This window comes from Vespa mandarinia, chromosome 1, assembly GCF_050613455.1.
Source record: "Vespa mandarinia isolate Hongniang chromosome 1, ASM5061345v1, whole genome shotgun sequence".
In the NCBI taxonomy this organism is placed as follows: domain Eukaryota; kingdom Metazoa; phylum Arthropoda; class Insecta; order Hymenoptera; family Vespidae; genus Vespa; species Vespa mandarinia.
In genome coordinates this window covers 17,450,001-17,469,494 of record NC_140810.1, presented here as the reverse complement: position 1 = coordinate 17,469,494, position 19,494 = coordinate 17,450,001, and the positions used below count along the sequence as shown (strand labels likewise).

At 28.1% G+C, this 19,494-nt stretch overlaps 5 protein-coding genes across 11 annotated transcripts; 1 reads left to right on the top strand and 4 right to left on the bottom strand.

Annotated features, from left to right (window-relative positions):
* Positions 1-1,474: 1,474 nt before the first annotated feature.
* Positions 1,475-4,742, bottom strand: Polr3E (RNA polymerase III subunit E). The gene is made up of 8 exons (XM_035871359.2): positions 4,582-4,742; positions 3,973-4,229; positions 3,598-3,791; positions 3,320-3,492; positions 3,035-3,239; positions 2,735-2,937; positions 2,497-2,660; positions 1,475-2,416 (listed from the first exon to the last, which is right to left on the bottom strand). Exons 1-8 carry the CDS (start codon positions 4,630-4,632, stop codon positions 2,155-2,157), a joined length of 1,509 nt encoding a protein of 502 aa, XP_035727252.1. The 5' UTR covers positions 4,633-4,742; the 3' UTR covers positions 1,475-2,154.
* A 57-nt stretch (positions 4,743-4,799) lies between these two features.
* dor (vacuolar protein sorting-associated protein 18 dor) lies at positions 4,800-17,248 on the top strand. 5 transcript variants are annotated; one of them, XM_085663241.1, is made up of 20 exons: positions 4,800-4,818; positions 5,110-5,207; positions 5,274-5,457; positions 5,554-5,711; positions 5,795-5,968; positions 6,261-6,450; positions 6,517-6,638; positions 6,743-6,961; positions 7,042-7,158; positions 7,249-7,361; positions 7,437-7,548; positions 7,666-7,848; positions 7,958-8,275; positions 8,369-8,504; positions 8,592-8,813; positions 8,926-9,077; positions 9,152-9,249; positions 9,340-9,651; positions 9,781-9,855; positions 10,553-10,736. In XM_085663241.1, the coding sequence occupies exons 2-19, from the start codon at positions 5,127-5,129 to the stop codon at positions 9,842-9,844; spliced, it is 2,955 nt and encodes a 984-aa protein (XP_085519367.1). In that variant the 5' UTR covers positions 4,800-4,818; positions 5,110-5,126; the 3' UTR covers positions 9,845-9,855; positions 10,553-10,736. The 5 variants fall into 5 exon arrangements, with proteins under 5 accessions (XP_085519367.1, XP_085519334.1, XP_035727250.1 ...); XM_085663208.1 differs by lacking the exon at positions 4,800-4,818 and adding an exon at positions 4,825-5,028; XM_035871357.2 differs by lacking the exons at positions 4,800-4,818; positions 10,553-10,736 and adding an exon at positions 17,115-17,248 and having other exon boundaries at positions 4,825-5,207.
* LOC118443836 (uncharacterized) lies at positions 9,805-12,787 on the bottom strand. Of its 3 annotated transcripts, none has more exons than XM_035871363.2 (6): positions 12,608-12,778; positions 12,083-12,240; positions 11,846-11,966; positions 11,514-11,726; positions 11,151-11,360; positions 9,805-10,625 (listed from the first exon to the last, which is right to left on the bottom strand). In XM_035871363.2, exons 1-6 carry the CDS (start codon positions 12,672-12,674, stop codon positions 10,234-10,236), a joined length of 1,161 nt encoding a protein of 386 aa, XP_035727256.2. In that variant the 5' UTR covers positions 12,675-12,778; the 3' UTR covers positions 9,805-10,233. The 3 variants fall into 3 exon arrangements, with proteins under 3 accessions (XP_035727256.2, XP_085519659.1, XP_035727255.2); XM_085663533.1 differs by lacking the exon at positions 9,805-10,625 and adding an exon at positions 10,682-11,088 and having other exon boundaries at positions 11,151-11,336; positions 12,608-12,787; XM_035871362.2 differs by lacking the exon at positions 9,805-10,625 and adding an exon at positions 10,682-11,088 and having other exon boundaries at positions 12,608-12,780.
* Positions 12,887-15,394, bottom strand: LOC118443835 (odorant receptor 10). Its single transcript, XM_035871361.2, has 5 exons — positions 14,715-15,394; positions 14,234-14,543; positions 13,752-14,024; positions 13,192-13,552; positions 12,887-12,966 (listed from the first exon to the last, which is right to left on the bottom strand). Exons 1-5 carry the CDS (start codon positions 14,941-14,943, stop codon positions 12,919-12,921), a joined length of 1,221 nt encoding a protein of 406 aa, XP_035727254.1. The 5' UTR covers positions 14,944-15,394; the 3' UTR covers positions 12,887-12,918.
* LOC118443833 (facilitated trehalose transporter Tret1) lies at positions 16,263-19,001 on the bottom strand. The gene is made up of 5 exons (XM_035871360.2): positions 18,712-19,001; positions 18,445-18,624; positions 17,658-17,854; positions 17,070-17,376; positions 16,263-16,942 (listed from the first exon to the last, which is right to left on the bottom strand). The coding sequence occupies exons 1-5, from the start codon at positions 18,788-18,790 to the stop codon at positions 16,317-16,319; spliced, it is 1,389 nt and encodes a 462-aa protein (XP_035727253.1). The 5' UTR covers positions 18,791-19,001; the 3' UTR covers positions 16,263-16,316.
* Positions 19,002-19,494: the final 493 nt, after the last annotated feature.

Below are 19,494 nucleotides of genomic sequence, written 5' to 3'. Positions count from 1 at the left end.
ATGATATTATAAATATATATATATATATATATATATATATATATATATATATATATTGATTTACTTGTTTTACTTACGAGTACATTTCTTATATATACATAGTTTTATAATATGCGTGACTATAATCTATAAATGTATATACATGACTATGTAAATACAAGATTAATTGTTGGTACAGTAGTTTTGTAAAAAAAAAAAAAATTTTTATATTTTATATAAAATTTGCAAAGACAAGGATAAATATATACATACGATTTTAACAAATTAAAACAATTATTATTATAACAAAATCCAAATGATTTTTCTTTTGTAAATTAAATTTGTTTAAACTTGATAATATATTACAAATAACTTTATGGCTGAACAGTACCACACCTGGTATGTAATGAGATATTCTCGCTACTGCCTATCCATTTACGTTTCTGGTAATGGCAAACGTAACTCTACAGGAAATGCCTTCCTAATCGTAAAGGGAAAAGAAAATTATCTCCGGAGTTAGCAGTGAACGTACGTGTATACAATATTGCTTTTTTTTCTTTTTTTCTTTTTTTTTTTTTTTTTTTTTTTTTTTTTTAATGGCTATAACGAAACCGTTATTGGGATATACATAATATAAACATAAAAAATTCCAAGCGATTACAAAAAAAAACATGAATACGAGTTTCGTGGATAAAAAAGAGAAACCTGTCCGTGTGTATTTGAAGTAAAGTAATATTTTTACATTTTCTTTCTTTTTTCTTTTCCTTTTTTTTCTTTTCTTTTCTTTTCTTTTTCATATATAGTTATATATTTTCCATAATAAATAAAACATATTTTGTAAATATAAAAAAAAGATAATTCGGATAAATTATAATATAATCACATATATATATATATATGTATGTATGTACATCGTTAAATATATACACAGTAATAGATACATATGTGTGTGTATATATATATATATATGTATTTTAAGAATAATATTCTTAAACTTGTGAGTTTAAGAAGTTCTTTTTATACATATTCTATTACTTTTTATTGTTGTTTAGATTGTATTCTATTTTTTATTTTTTTACGTGTAAACATTAATTACGCAATATAACGAAAAATCAGTCAGAAGTAAACAACGTTAAAAAATAAAAAAGTATATATATATATATATATATATATATATATATATATGTATATATATATATATATATATATATATATATATATATCTTTTTTTTTCGGTATCTCTTAAGTAATAGTTAAATTTATATAGATTTAGTTATATGTACATTAATTAATTCTTAATCTTCTTATTCATAAGGTTTTTACTAAATTTTTTATATAGCAATACAAAAAGAATTGCATTAGATAGAAAAATATCGAGTGATAATATTTCTTATTTTTAGTTATCAATTTCATGTATATGCTTAATTACAATTACATTCAAGGAAAGTGTTTACAATGTAATATAAAACTTAATATAAATGTTTAACAAATTATAAACACATATAATTAACGATTAATAAATAAATCATTCGTTCTTAAAAAATATTTTTAATGGAATAAAAACGCAATATTTATGAACATGATAAATCATTTCATCGAATGCAATCAAATTGTTATTATTTGTATTGTATATACGTGACGATAAAAATGTTACTTCACATCATTTATTTCTTTTAATGTCATTTGAATATTTTTCTTAATTTATTTACCGTACGGCAGGTTTTTCTTTTTCCTGGGACGATAATTTACATTGGGACTTAGGCCTACGAAGTGTTTAACTAGCCAGCCAGTCCCGTGGGCCTGTAGTTCCGATGAAAAAAACATGATCAACGTATTACTTCATTTTCGTGACCAGATTTTGTTATATATCTTGTATCAAATAACTTCTCTATTTAATTGTTCTCATGAGATTGGATTAATCTCTGTTACAGATTTATTGTTTCCTGAAAAAAATCCCTCAAAGGACAGTGTCGAATATCGAACCCGAATTCGCCTGGTGAGAAGCAACGATATTAACAATCACTATATCACGGAGACGGTCTCATCGTACGGCAGTGTATTAAACAAACGCTTAATAATTGTACATATGCGATAATTCATTATTTTGGATATAATAACAATACCTATAAACGCTATTATAGATTTATATGTATCCTAATCATTCGATGGTTTTGGTCATGTTGTTTCAGAAATTTTTCTAGATCTACTCGTTTTCTTATGTTTAACCGTTTCTGATGCACTATCGTCCGAAATCGACGAATCCCTCAATTTTTTTCCCCGGCCAACATTTCTTTCTTCATTTTCAGAACCGACGGATTCTCTATTAGATCTTCTCCTTTGACGTTGCGGTACTTGATTTTGTGGTTCTAATGTCTCGCGTAAATATTTTCTTTTCGCCTCCCAGAACATCTCTTGCCTTTGTGCTATTTCCGGATATCTATATACGAATAATAATATAATAATAATTTTATTGCAATTTTGAAAAATTATATTTTTTTTTTAAATGAAAATTATTACTTTTCGGGAAATTCTTTATTCGTTGGTACAATCAATTGCCATCCTTTTTTTGGTATATGTATTGCTAAATTTATAAATATCTCTTTTATTTCCTCTGATGGAAGTTTGATAACAGTAGATATGGCCCTCCGATCAAGAAATTGTTGTTCAGTGAATGATAATAACTAGAATATAATATATGTATATATATATATATATATTTTTTTTTTTTATTTAAAATAATTACTATGATACTTACGATATAATCTCTAGCTCTGCACATGAGTTCTGCTGGTATACCATTTTGAGATGATACACTATCTTTAATATAAATAAGTTCACTATTTACAACCCAATTCCCTTGCACTAAAACAGCTACTTGCTGTAAATATTTCAATACAGCTGCAGTATCGTGCTCTGATGATAAAATTAATCGTAGCTGAGTAAATGATATCACCTTTGCTGGAAATAATAATTCATTGGAGATAATTATTAGAAATTAATTAGATTATATAGAATTGTTTTTGATTTTTTTTTTTTTTTTTTTTTTTTACCATACCATCTTTCATAAGAATCCTGACTTGATCGAGAAGTGGTAATGTTCTAATATAATTAAGAGATGTAATATGATTTGAGATTTCAATTTTTGAATACTGTTCTTGATTGATAGGTGGTGCTAACATATCTAAATACTGTTTATTTGTTAAATTTAATGCATTTATAGTTTCCTCAGTAGATGAACAAAACATTTCCAAACGTGTCAGCTGTAAAAGGAAAAAAAGAAATATTATAAGTGTTTAGTGTTATATATAAATAGAAAAAAATAATCAATAATTATATTAACTTCAGATTGTGTACTATTAACAGGAGCATAGTTTGTATGTATCCATTTTTCTTCTGAACTCTTTTTGGAAAAATGTTGAAAAGATTGTTCTTGCATTTTTTTAAGAAAATCTGGTGTTTGTCTATCAAAAGTCACATTTACTTGTTTAGGACCTTCATCTTCTTCTTCAACATCTGTATTAGTAATATATATATATATATGTAATATAAATATTCTATTAAATAACATATATTAATATACATTGAATGAATAAATAAAAATTAAATATTTGTATATACCTTCGCCTATAGTTTTAGCTTCCTCCCTAGCACGTTTATCACTTTTATCAAGGTAATTAAATTGTGGCCTTAATTGTATAATACCTTTCAGTGGAGTGATATGTAATTCACCGTCTTGATAAACTGCAGCTGCATAATTTGTACATTCTGGTAATGCACGAGAAGAATGCAGGACTGTTTTGTCCATTAGATCACTAAAAGTAATTGCTTATTTAAAATCAAAAAATGAAAATATTCAAATAAATCTATCATATATATATATATATATATATATATATATATATATATATATATATATATATATAATCCAAGTTATATTTTAGTTATATTTATATATATATATATTTTTTTTCATATCATAAATTCTATACATACCTATCAAATACTTTTTCATCGTCTTCTTGTTCAGTTTTAGAATTACCATCGGCATTAATGGCAATTTGCCTTCCTTTCATTTTATCATAGTTAATGCTGTACGTATCAACAGCTACTTCTATTCTGACCTCTTGATTTTCTGGTTTTATTGAAGTTTTCAAAAATGTTGCATTGTCATATCCATCTCGAGCAGGACGAATAGGATATTGGAAAATAAATAATTTATTTTCAAGAGTTTTAGATAAAAATACAGGAATCTAAAATATTCAATATATATATATATATAATTAAGCTATGAAATCTTGAATAGTTTGAAGTTAATATGATAAGAATATTATCACACAAGAGGAGAAGAATATGATTACACAAAGGATATTTTTAGGTTAATCGTTTTTTTTTTAATTCGTTATATTATTTTTTTTTTTTTTTTTTTTGATACTTTTCTACAATATAAGAAATTTGCGTTTGGTTTATTTTATTTTTTTAATTTTTAAAATTTTATTTTATTAAAAGAAACCTTCAATTATGTTATAAACGTGTAACCTTAATATAATAAACTTTTGATAGGACATTTAATTATCATTTATAAAGAATAAGTATTGAATTTACCTCTTTAACCACTGGATCGTCTTCACTTTCCGTCATATTTATATCCGACATTTTTATATGTTTTATTTTATAATTTTTAAACAAGACACGAAATTCCTCAAACACGTTGTAAGACAAACCATAGACTATTTTTCTCACGCGTTCACATTTGAAGATCAGATGACTAAGATAGAAAAGTATCTGTAGATAAGAAGAGGAGGACCCTTTAATCACTGTTACCAACCGTATCAATCGAACGTAATGCGTATTAATATTACCAATTTTTAACTTTCGTCGTTTATATATTATTCTTTGTCATGCGAATGGTACAATTTTGTGCATCAAAATGGATAGTGCAATTTTATATATTACAACAATAAATAAAGTCAAAGATAGCTTATAATCGTGAATTAGTATAAATTTACATGGCTCATAATTGTTATGGGAAAACAATTAGTTCATAATAGTGTAATTGTGTGATCAATGAATGAGTGATAAACCTATACATTAACACAATATATATATTAATTTTATTATTACCCTATTTAGGATTATTATTTAGCAAAATGACTTCGATGTTTGATCAATATGAGCAAGCATCTCAAAGATCCAAACAAGTAGTTCCTCCACCGATTCGAACAGATATTGTAAGTTGGATCTATTTAATTATCTAAATTTAATATATTTTCATATTTATAAATAATTATTTACAGAGCACAGCTGGCTTTATTCAAATGAAATTACAAGATGATGGTCCAATATTCACAAAACAAAAAATCAACTTTTCACCTTCTGATAAAATTATTCACCTTGTAGTCAGTAGTAATTTAATTATAATAGCTATGGCTAATAATGTTCTTCTTCGTATCGATATGAAACAACCCGACAAAGTAGAAGGTATTATTTATAAGAATATATATATATATATATATATATATATATAATTGTATAATTTTATTTTAAATACATCTAAAAAATTCCTTTTAATTATAGAAATTGACATTTCGAAATATGCAGTAGGCATGAAGATGTCAAATCTATTTTTGGATCCATTAGGTTATCATTTGTTAATAACATTGACTCCAAAGAATGGAGATAATCCTCCATCAGAATTATTATATTTACACAGGAAGACAACCAAATTAAAACAAGTATGATCAGATAAAAGTTAATTACATCATTGTATGTTAATAATTTGATATAATACATAATGTTTTCATCAATTTATCTTTAGGCTGGTAAGTTCAAAGGCCATGAAATTACTGCTGTTGGATGGAACTTTTCGAATACTTCAGAAACAGTAACAGGACCTATTCTTCTTGGTACTTCAAAAGGTTTAATTTTTGAAACAGAAATTAGCGATGGTGATAAAATATTTAACACAAGCTTGGAACAGTATTGGCGACAGGTAAATTGGGATAACTTTATTTAATTTTTTTTTCTCTTATTATGTCATTAGTATTACAATAGATTAACATAATGTTATAGTGCGTTAGCTTTTTTTATTCCATAATTCATTATTTCCAAAGCTTCCTAACTATTTACCTCTTTATGGTGCTAAGGAGGTAGAAGGATTGGTAAGTTGGAAATGTCTTAAAAAAGCATGTACATGATGTATTCATTCATCAAAGCTATAATAATTATATTTGATATTGATAAAAATAATAACATATTTTAATATTAAACTTTTATTTCTTCAGGTATTTGATATAGGAAAGAATAGTAAACCTCCAATTACTGGTTTAGAATTTCATAAGATACCTAACTCTGATAAATACATGATTATTGTAACTACAATTATGCGTATTTATCAATTCATTGGATCAGTACAAAATCCTGATGAAAAGCCATTATTGCAACAAGTATTTAATAAATATTTAAATGTACAAGGTAAGTAGATGTCGAGATTTTTTTTTTATGTGTATCTAATTAAATAATAATTCTTCAATTGTGTAGAAAGTTTTGTGGAAGTAGTAAGTGTTTTAACTTACTCCAAATTACAATTTTTCTATCCATCGCTTGGTGCATTACCAAAATCATTCGGTTGGTTGACTGAGACTGGTATATTGCATGCACATGTAAGTACTTCACGTTAACAAATTGATAAATTATATAATATAAAAAATGAAACATATTCTTTTATTTTTATTTTCTTTTCTTTTTTTTTTTTTTTCCATACTAGATAGACCCAAACTTATCAGACCCAAAAAGTGCATTGACAAAGCAACAGATGATAACATGTCCAGAAGCAAGTCTTATGGGAAATAGCAAATCTCATACTTATACCGCACCACTTTCTTTCGTATTAACGGAATTTCATGCTTTGTTACTTTATCCAGATCGTGTGAAGGGCATATCGTTATTAAATCAAGATCTTATTTTTGAAGACATATATAACGATGTATATACTATTAATATATGGATTTTATTTTGTATCATTTAATATTATCTTTTATTTTAATAATATATTTTTCAATCTAGACAGTTGAAAAATTACTCAATATTGTGAAAGATCCGATAAATCGTAGTGTCTGGGCTTACAGTGAAAGAGCAGTTTTTAAATATAAAGTAACTAAAGAAGATAGAAATGTTTGGCAGGTATAAGTCTTTCTCTATTAATATATAATAATTATTAGATCGTATATATCTATCTCGATTGTATCTATATAGCGATGATATTTTTCATAGGTTTATCTAGACAAAGGAGAATTTGAACTAGCTAAACAATATTGCAAAGATAATCCTGCATACATTGATCAAGTACTTGTGAAACAAGCTGAAATGTTATTTAAAAATCAACAGTAAATTGAACACAAATTTTCTTTTCTTATTTATTTACTAATATTCGCATATTAATGTTATCATCTTGTTTTTAGATATGAGGAAAGTGCTTTAATATATGCGGACACTCATTCATCGTTTGAAGAAATTTCATTGAAATTTCTTCAGGAGTGGCAGATAGAAGCATTGAAAATATTTTTGAAAAAGGTAATAATAAATTTCATCTCATTTCTTATTTTTGTTTGTTTTAATTATTGTTATATTATTTTATATAATAAATAGATATACGAATTTATTAATAATTTATCTTTCATAATATTTTAGAAACTCGACGGTTTGAAATCTCAGGATAAGACTCAAATAACAATGATTGTTGTATGGGTAATAGAATTATTTATGAGTCAAATGGGAGAAGTAAGAAGCAATGATAGCTCATATATTCATAATCCACAGTATATAGCATTGCAAAAACAATTTGATAGTTTTCTTGCTATGCAAAAAGTTGAGGTATGTATTTTTTTTTTTCTTTTTTTTAAATTAGTTAAAATAAATAGTTATCTATATAATATTTCTATGAAAAATTCTTAATCTGTTCTTTCTTTTTTTTTTTTTACAGGAGTGTATAAAGAGAAATCGTAAAACAATTTATGAATTAATGTCAAGTCATGGGGATAAAGAAAATCTAATGCGTTTAACGATAATGCATAGTAATTACGAGGAAGTAATAAGACAACATTTGTATAAAAATAATTATTTAGAAGCCCTTGAAGTATTAAAAAGTCAAACCAATAAAGATTTATTTTATCAATTTTCTGGTACTTTGTTACAAGAATTGCCACGTCCTACTGTGACTGCTTTAATTTCACAAGGATCTTTATTGAAGCCATCAAAATTGCTTCCAGCTTTAGTATCTTGTAACTGTGATGAAAAACACGTAAGAAGCTTTAAAATTATCTAAATTATATTTTATGGAACTATGAAGAGTTTTTTATATTATATTAATATATTTTTCTTACATTGTGTCTAGGCTAAAGAAATTATCAGATATTTAGAATTTTGCGTATACAAACAAAGTTGCCAGGAACAAGCAATTCATAATTTTTTACTTTCACTGTACGCACGTTATAAAGAGGAAGAAGTCATGCGTTACATTAGCTCACAAGGTATATATTATATCATGTATAAATATTATTTATCTTTCATACTCTTTACTCTCAATATAATCATATTTTTTTTTCTTTTTTTTTAAGGCCAATATATAAGTATGGTACATTATGATGTACATTATGCCTTAAGATTGTGTCAGGAGGCTGGTTTAACAGAGGCATGTGTACAATTATCGGCTTTGCTTGGTTTGTGGACAACAGCAGTAGATTTGGCATTAACAATTAAAGTTGATCTTGCTAAACAAATTGCATCTATGCCCTCTGAACGTGATGATACTTTACGTAAAAAATTATGGTTAAAAATAGGTAATACATATAAATTGTTTCTAATCTTTTGTTGTGTTGTATTTTAAATGAATATTTTTTTATTCTTATTTCATCTTTTTTTTTTTTTTTTTTTTTTTTTTTTTTTTTTCAGCTGAACACGTAGTGCGTGAAAAGAATGATATACAACAAGTGATGGAATTTTTACAACAATGCGATTTAGTTAGGATAGAAGATATTTTACCATTCTTTTCGGACTTCGTTACAATAGATCATTTTAAAGATGCCATTTGTAAATCCTTACAGGTAAAAACTTTAATGTATAGAATTGTAATTGGTAAGGACATGCGTTATTTTTTTTTTTTCTATTATGCAAATAGGATTATAATCGACATATTCAAGATCTCAAAGAAGAAATGGAAGAGGCAACAAAATCAGCTGAAGTTATTAGAAAGGATATACAAGCTTTTAGAACGAGGTACGTTTAGGTTTACATATCAATATAATATTATAAGATGAAAAATGAAATATTATAAATGTAAATATATAACTGTAATTAATTTTATAGGTGCACTTTTGTAGATGCAAGAGATACATGTAATTCTTGTGATATTCAACTTTTATTAAGGCCTTTTTATGTATTTCCTTGTGGACATAGATTTCACAGTGACTGTCTTGTTGCCGCATTAACACCCATGTTATCAATGGATCAACGAACAAAACTTGCCGATCTTCAACGTCAACTTACAGCCATTTCAAATAAATCTGAAGATACAACATCAATTGGAATGGTATCTCTATCAATTAAAGATCAAATTAAAGCTGATATAGACGAATTGGTAGCTTCAGAATGTTTATACTGTGGAGAACTTATGATAGAGTAAGTTGTTCCTTTATTAATTATAGTATATTTATTATTGCTCGTTTTTTTTTTTTTTTTTTTTTTTTTTTTTTTTTTTTTTTTTTTTTAAATTAGGATCCGGTAAATTTGTAAAATATTATATTTCAGATCAATTGATAAGCCATTTATAGAAGAAGAAGATTACGAAAGAGTAATGAGAGAATGGGCATAAATGCAATGAAGGTAATAATATGTCTAGTAAAATATATAAAGGTGATGTGCGCCTTGTTTAAATATTATTATCTATTCGTAATTTGTACACTGAAATAGGTAAATATTTTTAATGCATTTTATTTATAAAGAAGATATATTTATGAGAGAAGAGTAATGAAATACTACATGTTTTTAAACCCGATTTGCAATTTATTTGTATACTGCGTATATTTTTTTTTTGTTTTTTTTTTTTTTGGCCAGGAATAAATTGTATAAATGTATAAAAGTCTACCTCTGTACTTAATGCAGGTATTATAATTTTTAACATGAAAGAATGCAAAGAGATAAAAATCTTATATTTAAGTGATATTAATTTCAAATTTTTCACATATTATTAAAATTAGTCTTCTAAGTATTTGTTATAAATGCTTCTGCTTTTTTATTACGTTTACTAACAGATTTATTTCCATAAATATAATAACGTAAGGGTTTGTTCGACCATTCAGGACCACAGCTATCGATACCTATTCTTGCGCACTTAACAATTTTGATTTTTTCTTGAAATGAATCATCTTCTATCCAAAGACCTTTCCATGTACACAGTGAATACTTATTATGACTTTTATGCAATTGGAAAGACATACAAAGTTTTGAAGGCCCATTACACAATTCATGTACTTTCAAGTCTTTAATATTTCCTTTAGACATATTTGATTTTTTTTTCAAGATTCGCTGATTACTCATGTACTCAGTGCCTTCTAAAGGATCAAGAGCTCTTATCAAGACAGCACTGCCATCACCTAAAATCTTACCAAGATATTCTTTTTGATGGAATATCAAAAATTATTATCAATAATTATATGGTATATGTATTAGCTTCGTTGTCTCTATTATATTCGCTAACATTAGGATTTCCTAATATATAATAACGAGATAATTTAATTGGTTGTTTCTCTGACAAACTTTCAATATGTACAGGTGGTACCGTTACAATAGTAGTAGATTTTATACATGAATCATGTTCTATCCATAAATTATTACAATTATAGATATATTTTTGATTGAATTCATCTTCATCAATAACAAATGCAGTACAAATTTTAAATGAATTATTGCAAAGATCGGTCGTTTTAATTTGTTTAACATTCTTTACAATTTCTTTTTCCTTTTTATTTTCTTTAACATGCATATTTCTTAGTAATTCCATATAATCAAGACCAAGTAAAGGTTCCACAGCTTTGATTAATACATAACCATCGGATTCTAAATATTTATTTAAAATTGTTTTTCAAAGTAATAATTTATATTAATAATTATTAACTCACCTTGACTTGATATGTTGAAACAATAGTACATCCCATAAGTCATATATATATAAATTGTGCCAGGTGACATATACATTGGTATATTACGTGGTGTAATTTTATTTTGATAAGAATGAGAAGCTTTATCAATTGCTCCTAAATAACTTTCAGTTTCTACAATTCTACCTTTTAATATCGTCCCATTTTCTAAGCGACGAACAAGTACTTTTCCTATTATTATATAAAAATAAAATATTAGGTTGGAAACTATGAAACGGGCGTTGAATGAAAATAAATAATTAAACAAAAACACGTCCGTTTCATAGTTTCCAACCTAATATACATATATTTTAAAAATGTGTTTTTATAAATTAAATTAATTACCTAAAAGATGTTGAGCAAGTTGTTCGCAAGGTGTATCAAAAAATTCAAATGGAAGCCGAGACGAAGATATTTCTTTTTCCCAAGGTGTAACAGGTGGATCCTCTAATTGTTTTAATTCCTCTTTCATCATTTTCAAATCCACTATTGCTCTTATTTTTTTCCTTGTAACATTTTTATTATCCGTATGTGATATTTCTACGATTTCTTTCTTTCCTAAGATAGAATAGATTTTAGAAGAATAAAGATTTTTCTTTTTTTTTTTTTTTTTTTTCTTTTTTTTTTATGAGTACAAAGAGAAAGTTTTAATTATTTAATTTTCATAATTCGATTACCCTCAAAATCCTTTAATTTAATCGTATTTAAAGATTTATCATTTTCATTTCGCAATACTTTCAAATTTATTTTAGACCGTTTAATTTCCTTATTCTTAGGTTGAAGTACCTCGACAAAATTCTACAAATTATTATAAGAAATTATAAATAAATACAAAAGTAATCGAAAATAATATCATCGATAATATCATTGAAAATAATATTAATAATATTAATTGAAAAATTAAAGAACATTACCTGTTCCGTTTTCGTAACCATAGCTGTTTCACAAACATCACTTTCATTCTGATTAATTTTATTATCAACAGTATTAATTCTTTTCGTTCGTTTCATTGAGTAATCGTTATATATTGAACAAAATTTTCTATTATCGTTAATTCTTCGTTTTGTATATTCTATTGGAAAATAATTCAATTAAAGATATTAATTAATTCGTTTAAACGAATTTATAAGATTGTGACTTTCTTCGATTAAAATACAAAAATATCTTTGAAGTCGGATAAAAGAGAGATAAACGTCAAACGTCAGTGTTACCACCATTAAAATAGAAAAATCAAAAATATATTAAGATAATTTTAGTAAATATCTACAATTAAGTAGATCTCACGATGGCGGTAAATATTAAAAAAGAGATCTCAAACAATTTGTTATGTTCTAATTGTAAAGGTTCAACACTTTGCAAAACTTTTCTCCCTTTTTTTTTTTTATCCTCTTTTTCTTTTCTTTTCTTACATTGTTATATCATAATAAAACTATACATACGATGGAAGATGTTATTCAATGTTCTGTAATTAATCAAACGTTGTAAAATTTCATTAATCGACGACATGTATTTGTAATATATTACGATATCGTGTACTGGATCAAAAAAGACGGGAACAAACTTTTGTTAGGTTATGTACAATGAAACTTTTTCCCTGACACGACGATCAAATTCGAATAACATAAGAGAGAATAATTCATATTTCAAATGTCTTCAAAATCGATACCAAGGAACAATAATAATAATTACATAATTACAACGAACAATATTAATTTTATTTTTAAACATTAAATAAATGCATTTATATTGGCTACATTTCTTTCAAAAGTGTGAAGTAAGAAGCTGCCGTATTGAAGACCTAGAAGAACGTTTATAAATATTTCTAATGGAATACTTTTTTATTTATTTAAAAGAGAGAGAGAGGGAGAGAGAGAGAGAGAGAGAGATGAAAACAAAAAAACAAGAAAAACAAAAGAAATCGAAAGTGTTCGATTTCCGTTTGAAGAAAAAAATAAAAAAATAAATAAATAAAAATAAATAAATAAATAGAAATCAGAATAAAATAAAAAACGTAAGTAAATACCTTAGTAAGAGTTTGAAGGGATAAAACTTTAAATATTGCCGCGTTTACACAACAATAACCTTGTGCTCTGATAATAATCAGACAGAGGTCCTTCCGATACGTCGTTGGTAAATTATACCAAGGTATGTCGAAATAAATCGAATCTGCTATTTTAATGCTCTCTTGAACAAGTAATTCGGCGGGCCAACACCAAATTAACAATTGTATCATCATCGAGGATAGATAAGAAATGAATTTTATTAAATCTAGCCCAGAAGCACCGTACATTACGGAATAACCGCTCAAACAAATTTCCAATCCGCTCGTTAAAAGTTGTACAAATATTATGGGACTTATTAAATCGTTCGTTTCTTTAACCACACTGCGAATAAGAAATTAACAAACGAATAATCGAGAATGTTTCTTTGAATTTAAAAAAAAAAAAATTACTTTTTGTCCTTTTTTTTTTTTTTTTTTCTTTTGTTTTCATATTTTTCAAATGCAACAGCGTAAATTGTGTACATTATATATATATATATATATGTATATATATATGTACAACAATTCATTTTTCTCTTTACATTATCATTCGTTGGTGATGCTCAATGCTTTTCTTTATCTGACATTTTAGCTTGACGGAAATCGTATTGTCCTTTATCAAAGCTTGACCGACATTCCTTCCAATACTGCGGAACCATGCTTGAATTAATTTGAATTGACCGCATATATGTAATATCAAGGTCATCATAGTAGCGTCCAAACCGATAATTCCGGCACAACAGATAACCGATGCCAATACCTGACATATAAAGACAATCTCAAAGCTGGGAGACTGTAAAGCTTTTGGTCCGTACCTGGATTTGTAAATATTACGACATATCTAAATATTTACATATAATCAACAATAATAATAACTATATGATAATAATAATAATAATATTTCTTGACACAGATAGAGATCGTTGAAAGGAAACGAGACAAGAATAAATTTCATTGGTCGAGAGAAGGAAAATCATTTTTTTTTTCTTTTTTTTTTTTAATAGATCAAGATTATTTTTATTACCATACTTCGAACGGCATATGATAAATCATTTCGGTTTGGTTGCCTTTCGAGTGACCCTCTTTAATCCGAATTATCACGGCCACGATTGTGAATGTCGTAACGTTGCATATACCAGAAAAAAGGAAGCCCATTGTTAATATTCTAGCTTTGCCAGCTAGATCCTCGTAGCATTTTCTATTATTCGTATCATTGGACATGTACCAACAATTTCTTATATCCTCGTACAATTTCAATGATATTTTTCTTCTGGCCAATAAGTAAATCATTTTGAACAGTAGCTGACCGACTGTCGTAGATACGCAACCTACACCTAGTAAAGTAGGAAATTATTATTCCAATCTTATCTATGTACACATATATATATATATATATATATATATATATATATATATATATATGTATGTACATACACATGCATATTAATTGATTTACTTTCATATTGTTTAAAGTTAACTCATTCAAAAAGTTCAATCCAACTTACCTGTCAATACTTCTATATCTCCCCAATTCATTATTATCGCTAAAATCTCTGGCACGAGAACACTGCAGACAGCTGTCAAAGCAAAGAACACGCGAAAGTAAGCGAAGGACTTTTTCATCATTATACTTTTTTTCTCCTCGATCGGCCATATTCCAACGATATTACATAAAATCTTATTGGGAAGTATGTAATAATCTATCGTATTACGTTCGAGCGTTTGCCTTTTCATTACGATCCTTTGAATTTTTATATATAGATATATTAATACATATATATATATATATATATATATATTATTATTTTTTTCCTTTTTCTTTTTCAATTTACGTCAATCTATATCGAAATACACGAACGATGATAGTCTCACTGATGACAGAGAAACTAGCTTGTAATCAGTACCGTGAATCTCTAAAAGACTTGAAAAGAAAATGACAGGATATCTCAGAGGTAGCGAACGTACACAAACGAACTGCTGGCTTTTGTGCTTTCCCCCTATCAATCGGTGTTACTTTACAATATTAATGATTCCACTCTGTTCGACCACTTGTTTATTCCCTTCGTTCTCTCTCTCTCTCTCTCTCTCTTTCTCTCTTTCTCTTTTTCTCTCTCTCTCTATCTTTTCCTTTCTCTCGTTAAACGAGCTGATGTGAAGAAACATAAGATATAGAGTACCGATACTGTTATCAGCCATTCGACTTGTAGTTCATTAATATTTAACGAAAGACTCCAGAAAGAATGTAAAGGGAATAATGTATTCTCTCTCTCTCTCTCTCTCTCTCTCTCTCTCTTTCTCTTTTCTTTTTATCTCATGCTTGAATTATACCGTCTTTGTGCTATACTTCGTCGTATGATCGTGACAACATATCGTGACTAAAAGTAAGAGAAAAACTGGAGGATGTGAAATCGTGTTAAGAGTAATCCAAGACGATTCTCAACAAAGGTATGGAATTGGTTTGAAGAAAAAAAAAAAAAAAAAATAAATAAATTTCATATAGCGTTACCTGAGCGTAATATAAAAATTCTACATGATAACATTTCTTAGGCAAAAAAGAGTTTTCGTGATAAGCGATCGTTCGTTTGTCGTATGACTAATGTCACTTTTCATTGTCGACAGAGCTATCGTAGAAATATTTCAAAAGATGCAAATGAAATTTACGTTCTTTTCATTTCAATGTTGATTAAGATAACCAGAGAAAACCAGATGTTACCAAAATTAACGTGATTTATGATATTGTGTATATGTTGAGAAAATGAAGAGGAAAATTTTGAAATGATTAGAAATTAATTATAATACAAGTATATTCGATTGTAATATTAAATATCATTATAGTTATATTTCTTAGAATTAATATTATCGTTATAATTATTATTTACGGTCAGTGTTGCGACAGTCTTTAGTTTTTAAGTAAAATATCACATTATATTGTAAATTATAATAATTCTTAATTATTAATTCTTAAATTAATCGTTAATAACTATGGAAATGTATATTATTGACTTTATATATATATATATATATATATATATATATATATATTTATTTATTTATTTTAGTAAATCCTTTCTATAGTGAATTACATTGAAAAGGAACACTTTGATGTTTTATTTATTAATGGACTTTTGAATTTCAAGAAGGCTTTTTCCTTTTGTTTCTGGTATAAAGTAGTAAACATAAGGGATACAGGCCATGACAATAAGACCGAACGTCCAGAAAACGACTTTCTCTTCGGTTAAGTCAAGAAATGGTTGAAAAGTTTTCGTTACAATGAAGGATAACAAAGCGTTTCCACATCCTAATAGAAGAGAGGCTAATGTTTTCAAATCTGCTGGGAACATTTCTCCTAAAAGTGCACCTGGCACGGGCACAAAGCCGCAAGCTAAGAAAATATAGTAACATAGTAAAGCAGTGAGTGGTAGCCACTCGAGGATTTGCGATTTGATGCCAGTCGACATGATGTGGAAATGTAGACCCAGTAATCCGAGAGAAATGGTCACACCGAGACTCGATATCATTAACAGAGACCTTCTGCCAAATCTGTCTACTACAATAACCGCACTAGCTCCAGCTATAATAGTAGCGAATCCCAAGATCATGACGACGACGCTAGGTGTAAGATTCATCCCAGATTTAATTACGATTATCTCGGCATATGCATTGATAATGGCGTATCCACTTCCGTGTACTAATACATTCAGACCTAACAAGATCATGGCGTTTTTCAAGTTACCTACGATCAAACGATTATAAGAATTATCTGCTTTTAATCCTATGATCAGGTTTATATATATATATATATATATATATATATATATATATTCAATATAAAATTTCATGGTATTTATACTAAAATATACCTGGAAGTATGAATGCTTTGAGCTTCATCATAATACTACTTTCAGCACCATCGACGAAATCCTGAAGCTCTCGCATCTCAGCCTTCACGTCAGCTTCTCGTCGGAACCACTTCAAAGATGCCTCTGCTTTGTCGATATCTCCGTGGAGGATGTAATGGTACGGTGATTCGGGTATCAGGGATACGAGGGCCATGAAGAGGATATTCGGTACGAGGCTCACGTAAGCGAACATCTCCATGGACAGATAAGGACCCATCACGTTGCCCAAGAACATACCCACGGACGCTGCGTTTATGTTCATGGATATCTAAAGGCGCGACCTCGGTTAAGATCTTCTCTTTTGTGAAAAGATTATGTTGAGTAGCTTTAGGTTATTTTACTTTCTTATAAAAATTACGTATAGTAAGTATTGATCGATATTTAGGTACGTCAATACGTATATATGAATTTTCATATTAATTCGGATAATATTGGAATCAATAATAGAATATAATATTCTTTGTGTATAATTTGAACGAAGGCCAGGACGATATATTAAAATAAATCGAACATTTTCTACGAATTAAATATGAACATAAAATACATTACCAGAGCTCCACGTATTTTCGGATTAGCGATCTCTCCTAGGTACAAAGCAAGGGACAGCCAGACCATACCCGATCCAATTCCAGAACAGAATCTTGATATGTAAAGCCACGTAACTGACGTTGTACATATACTGAATACCCAACTCAAGGCCAATGGTAGACCACCGATGATAAGCTGTTTCTTTCGTCCAACATATTCTGAAGATCATGTTGTGACACACGCATTACAGATAATGTCATCCTGAGAACAAGATCACCACAACTCAGAACACTCTTCTTGTCCTTTCATCAGGATAATCGATTTTTTTTCAATCGATGTTTTTTTTTCTTTCTTTCTTTTTCTTTCTTTTTTTTTTGTTTCTCCTTCACTTTACGCTCCGTCCAAAGAGTTAACTCGAATTTAGATTCTCTTTGTTTTATATAACGCCACTTACATCGTATTTTTCGATAATTGCTGAGTCGTGGCTGGCTTGTTCTTAGGTCGCTTTATTGTTCTTATAAATTCTTGTTTAAACTGTTGTGTTCGCCGATCGTTCAACTGTCTGTTTCTAAGCTAGAATGGAGGATCGGTTGAGTCAACTGAGTAAACCGATTCAGATTATACTTTACTAAAATTCCTTCTTGGTACCTTGACGAATCATTATTGTTTCATTCGATAGATATTATTTAACACAAGGCTATAAGACTCGTATAGAAATTTTTGAGGGAATCAATGATACTTTAAGTTTTGTTCATGAGGCTTATCTCAACGAATCCTTTTTCCAATTTCAAAAAAAACACATTTTTACCTTGAATTATCGAACCGATTAGAGCTCCGAAAAGTCTTCCAAGATTTAAAAGAGACGCTATCCAGGATGCTTCGTTATCCGTTAATCTAATAGGCATGTCAGATGTCGTTGATGTCAATTGGGCCAAATATGGTGATGCCCAACCATTTGCCAGGCCACTTACGATCGGAGCCAAACTGACTGTCGATAATGTACGTATATTAGAAAAATAATTATTGAGAATGGGTATTATGTATAATCGAATAATAAACAAAAAAAGTTATTTACTAGCGCATGCCGCTAACCACTGTGGCCACACTGTTATTTGTCGGTATTCTTGTTTCTCAGGATCCTTCGAGTCGGACATTTTTCGATCGTCGGACCTCTCGTTAGGCGTACAGGGTTGTAAAAACACGTGTTGCGTGTACCGTCAATGACTTTTAGACTGTCTCCCTATACCCTAGAACACGGATTCACCATACGAGGAAGACAACAGGAGACAAGACGTGATACATTTACTTTTCGATAAGATGATGACATATTTACTGTCGTCAAGACACGATTTGATTATTCATGAACGTCTCGAATGTTTGCATCTCAGATCGCGCGATCTATAAAACATGTTATCTAAATGTATTTTCCACGACGTTGTCAGATAATTTAAACTTTATCATTGTTTCCTTTTTGTTCTTTTTATTTTATTTTTTTGTTGTTTTTCTTTTTCTTTTGTTTGTCTTTTCTTTTTTTTTTTTTTTTTTAAACCAAATTTTTGAACAACATTAACTATACGTAATCATTTCCTTTTCATAGAGATGGTTGACGATTATTGTGGAAATTTATCATGGAAATGTATCGGGTTTAATTGCCGATGCGTGATATCGAACGTTACGTTCAAGATGTCAAGCTTCTGCTATGGCCGTTATGACTTTATTACTCTGATTAGAACGATGGAAATAGCATATTGTTTAATGTGGTTTTACAATTCTAATGAGTATTTATTTTCGTTATCATCCGATAGGATAAAATTTCTTCTTTCAATAAATTGAAATACTACTTTGGAATATTTATGCC

Bases quoted from the DNA above. Each gene is read 5' to 3' on its own strand.
- Polr3E (XM_035871359.2), bottom strand. From the start codon at position 4,632: ATGTCGGATATAAATATGACGGAAAGTGAAGACGATCCAGTGGTTAAA. The intron at 3,240-3,319 runs GTTAATATAATT...TTCCTTTTACAG, and splicing joins TTAATAGTACACAATCTGAA to CTGACACGTTTGGAAATGTT. The intron at 2,417-2,496 runs GTAATAATTTTC...ATTCGTATATAG, and splicing joins AATAAAGAATTTCCCGAAAA to ATATCCGGAAATAGCACAAA.
- dor (XM_035871357.2), top strand. From the start codon at position 5,127: ATGACTTCGATGTTTGATCAATATGAGCAAGCATCTCAAAGATCCAAA. The intron at 6,962-7,041 runs GTATATACTATT...TTTTCAATCTAG, and splicing joins TTGAAGACATATATAACGAT to ACAGTTGAAAAATTACTCAA. The intron at 8,505-8,591 runs GTATATATTATA...TTTTTTTTTAAG, and splicing joins GCGTTACATTAGCTCACAAG to GCCAATATATAAGTATGGTA.
- LOC118443836 (XM_035871362.2), bottom strand. From the start codon at position 12,674: ATGTCGTCGATTAATGAAATTTTACAACGTTTGATTAATTACAGAACA. The intron at 12,241-12,607 runs GTATGTATAGTT...ATTTTCCAATAG, and splicing joins ATTGAATAACATCTTCCATC to AATATACAAAACGAAGAATT. The intron at 11,967-12,082 runs GTAATGTTCTTT...AATAATTTGTAG, and splicing joins TGGTTACGAAAACGGAACAG to AATTTTGTCGAGGTACTTCA.
- LOC118443835 (XM_035871361.2), bottom strand. From the start codon at position 14,943: ATGAAAAGGCAAACGCTCGAACGTAATACGATAGATTATTACATACTT. The intron at 13,553-13,751 runs GTAAAGAGAAAA...TCTTATTCGCAG, and splicing joins CATCACCAACGAATGATAAT to TGTGGTTAAAGAAACGAACG. The intron at 12,967-13,191 runs GTATTTACTTAC...ACGTTCTTCTAG, and splicing joins CCCTTCAAACTCTTACTAAG to GTCTTCAATACGGCAGCTTC.
- LOC118443833 (XM_035871360.2), bottom strand. From the start codon at position 18,790: ATGTCCGACTCGAAGGATCCTGAGAAACAAGAATACCGACAAATAACA. The intron at 17,377-17,657 runs GTAATGTATTTT...TCGCGCCTTTAG, and splicing joins CGAAAATACGTGGAGCTCTG to ATATCCATGAACATAAACGC. The intron at 16,943-17,069 runs GTATATTTTAGT...GTTTGATCGTAG, and splicing joins CAAAGCATTCATACTTCCAG to GTAACTTGAAAAACGCCATG.